Source organism: Asparagus officinalis, chromosome 5 (genome assembly GCF_001876935.1).
Source record: "Asparagus officinalis chromosome 5, Aspof.V1, whole genome shotgun sequence".
Classification (NCBI taxonomy): Eukaryota; Viridiplantae; Streptophyta; class Magnoliopsida; order Asparagales; family Asparagaceae; genus Asparagus; species Asparagus officinalis.
Window position 1 is genome coordinate 12372618 of NC_033798.1, and position 3151 is coordinate 12375768.

Consider the following 3151-nt stretch of genomic DNA (forward strand, 5'->3'; position numbering starts at 1 on the left):
CATCTTCCTCAAAGAACCAAAAAACTAATGTGAAACAAACTGAAGAATAGATCCAAACTGATAAAAGGTAGATTTTTTTATCAAAAAGATCTCACCTTTATCTCCAATTGAAACCCTAGAAGAGCTTCCAAAGCGAGATACTCCTCCACCAAACCCTAAGCATAGTCCGAAGCTCTGATACCACTTATTGTGCGGTGGCGTAGCAGACTCCACAAAGTTGCCGAGAGAGAAGGCACACATAGAATTAAATAAAAAATAACACACAAACTCAAAACAAGAGATTTACTTGGTTCAGCAAGTTGCATACATCCACGGGGCAAGAAGGGAAGGGGTTTCCACTATTAGAGAGAGAGAGAACACAAAATAGAGATTACAAATCACTCACAAACCCTCAAATTAATCTCTCAAATAAAGTTCTCAACTCTCACCAATTTGCTGTCACAAGAAAGCTCAAAATCACCCCTTATCCCTCTCAATTCAGAACAAATTCTGATCAATACAAAACCCTTAAATCGTGTTTCATTATATATCAAAACACAAACAAAATCAGAATAGGAAACGAAGCTCATGCCCAAACCCGATAGGTGGTCGACCACCGAAATCATCGCGGTCGACAGACCAGAAAGACAGAAACCAAAAATCGATTATAAGGTTTGGCGGTCGACCGGCCAGAGTGCAGAAACACATCCTGTACTCGTGCACGTTTCCGGTCGACCGCCGAAGTCATCGTGGTCAACCGTACGACCTCCAAAATGTTCCCTTTGTCAATTTTCCCGAACCGTTCCCGTTTCTACAATCTAATCCAATTGGTGATATTTATTAAGTTCGTTAATAAGGTAAATTTCACTGTACCCTCAAGCTTGAGCATTAGATAGTTAAGCCCTCAAAAAGCTTGAAATTCTCACTAAACTCACTAAATATTGAAAATTTCAAAAAATCCATTAAATTTTTTTTCATTTGGCCACCAATGCCTACTTCATGATCATTATGTATTTCTATATTTGGAAACTCAAATATAGTATTACATTATTACGTGGTTAAGTAAAAAAATCAAAATGTTATGATGGTTTTTCTTAAATTCCTACTCATTACTAGTTTAGTGAGAGTTTCAACTTCTTGGGCACTAAGTGACAAAGGCCCAAAATTAATTTGGGGTTTAATGAAATTCATCTGGTTAATAATAGAACTATCATTTAGTCTGAATGAAAAATAGGAACGAGCAAAATACATGAGAATCGTGATATTACTTAATTTTTAGGTAAAATTAATCATAAAACTTATATTGGAAAGTACTCACAAGCTTTTAGATGTTTATTGAAACGTTTGTGATTGAAAAGCCCGCCTTCAATTATGGTTAATTTCACAAGTCCTCTTAAAACTGTTGTTAGTCCGTAGTGGTTTAGTTCTTGATCAAGTAAATAAAACTAGCTCAAGGCCAAAAATTGACATGAGAAAACCCATATGAAACTCTGTTTTTCTTTACTCTAAAATAATTAACCCAATATTTCCCTTTCACATTCAATTCTTTCACACTAAAAACACAACTCATAAACTACTTACAAGTCGACAAAACCATATACAATCAACTAACTAATACATACTTTGCACTAATAGATCAATGGAAAAAAGAAAGTTCGATCAATTAAGCTCAAAGCATCATAGTCTTGAACTCATCAAAACTAATAACACCATCTTGATTAGCATCGAACCTCTTAATCATAACCTTACACTCCTCAAAACTTCTAGAATTACCCAACAAACTAAGCATCCTCTTCAAGCTCTTAGCCGTAATAAACCTCTCACCCTCCATTAGATACATCCCAAATGCTTCTCTCAACTCTCTCTCCTCTTCTTCTTTATCTCCTTTTCCACTTATCAACCTAACGAACTCATCAAAATCCAATAGCCCATCACCATTTAAGTCAATGGATTGGATTACAGAGGCAGCATCCTCAGGGATAAGCTCCTCTCCTACGCTCCACATGAAGAGCCGGAGCTCAGTCGAAGAGACCTTGCCATCACCGTTGGAGTCGAAACGGACGAAGATCCGTCGGAGATCTGCTATGCTTGAGTAGTAATCCATGGTCCCCTGATTTTTGTTGAAGAGAAGAGGAATATTTGTTTGTTAGGAAGAATGCGTACTTGTGTTTGTGTGTTTTGAAAGAGATATATAGAGAACTAGAATGATAAACATGAGGTTACAAAAATGTCACTTGACGCGGTGTAAGGTTGGATACTTTGTATGTGAGTGTGATTGGTACGACAAGTTTGTGGTTTGGACATCTGGTGGGGGTAGAAAGAGCATCACCTTGCTTGGCTGTGGGCAAAAAAAAAAAAAAAAAATCCAAGGGCCTCTTTGGTTATTTTTTTGTAAAACGCCTAGTTGCTACAATGATGCGAAATTGTGGTCTAGCAATGCCTAACGACTATAGTAACATGACTCCATTTCCTAACTTTTTACTAGAAATTGCTGAGGGCTAACCAATTCAGCTACACTAGTAGGCAATTTAGTTACAGTAACGTGACCATTGTAACTCACGAAACATAGGAGTTAGTTGCAATATCGTAGTGCCAGACACCTAAAGTATTATAACCCTAAAAACTCTTAAAAAGTGGCAATCAAACATGCCCTTAGAGGATATTACATAGATGGAAATAAAATGACCAAAGCAAATATAATTGTTAATCTTAATGTATATATTACTAATGTCTATCAATGTAGCTATAACTGTACCCGTAGGTAGATGATTGTATTAATAGTGATTGCATGTAATATATTAGATGCAATCATCTCCTTTCTTCCTCCATGACATTCTATAGAGGGTCCTTTTAGAGTTTTCTGTGTGACACATGTTCTAACATATATTTGAAAGTTGGTGATTGTACTGTAAACATATATATTTTGATTACACTGGTATCTTATTCATTTGTACTACTATTTACTGGTGGCACTAATTTAAATTGATAATGTAAACACGTCATTCTCGTTAAAATGTTCAGTAGAAAGGGCGCAAAATGTCAACCCCCCGCCGCTTGAAATGGGAATATATAGATCCATGAACTATTCAGTATTTTATAGTTATTTTTTCCTTTGAATATTGATTGGAAATTGGTGGAAGTATCATATCGACCTACAGCTGGAAATAACACG

The 3151-nt window shown here is 36.2% G+C and overlaps 1 protein-coding gene across 1 annotated transcript; it reads right to left on the minus strand.

Moving 5' to 3' along the window:
- On the minus strand, positions 1476-2128 carry LOC109843442 (calcium-binding protein CML37-like). The gene has a single exon (XM_020412374.1). The coding sequence runs from the start codon at positions 2081-2083 to the stop codon at positions 1649-1651; it is 435 nt and encodes a 144-aa protein (XP_020267963.1). The 5' UTR covers positions 2084-2128; the 3' UTR covers positions 1476-1648.

Excerpts from the sequence above, each read along its gene's own strand:
- LOC109843442 (XM_020412374.1), bottom strand. The coding sequence starts at position 2,083 with ATGGATTACTACTCAAGCATAGCAGATCTCCGACGGATCTTCGTCCGT.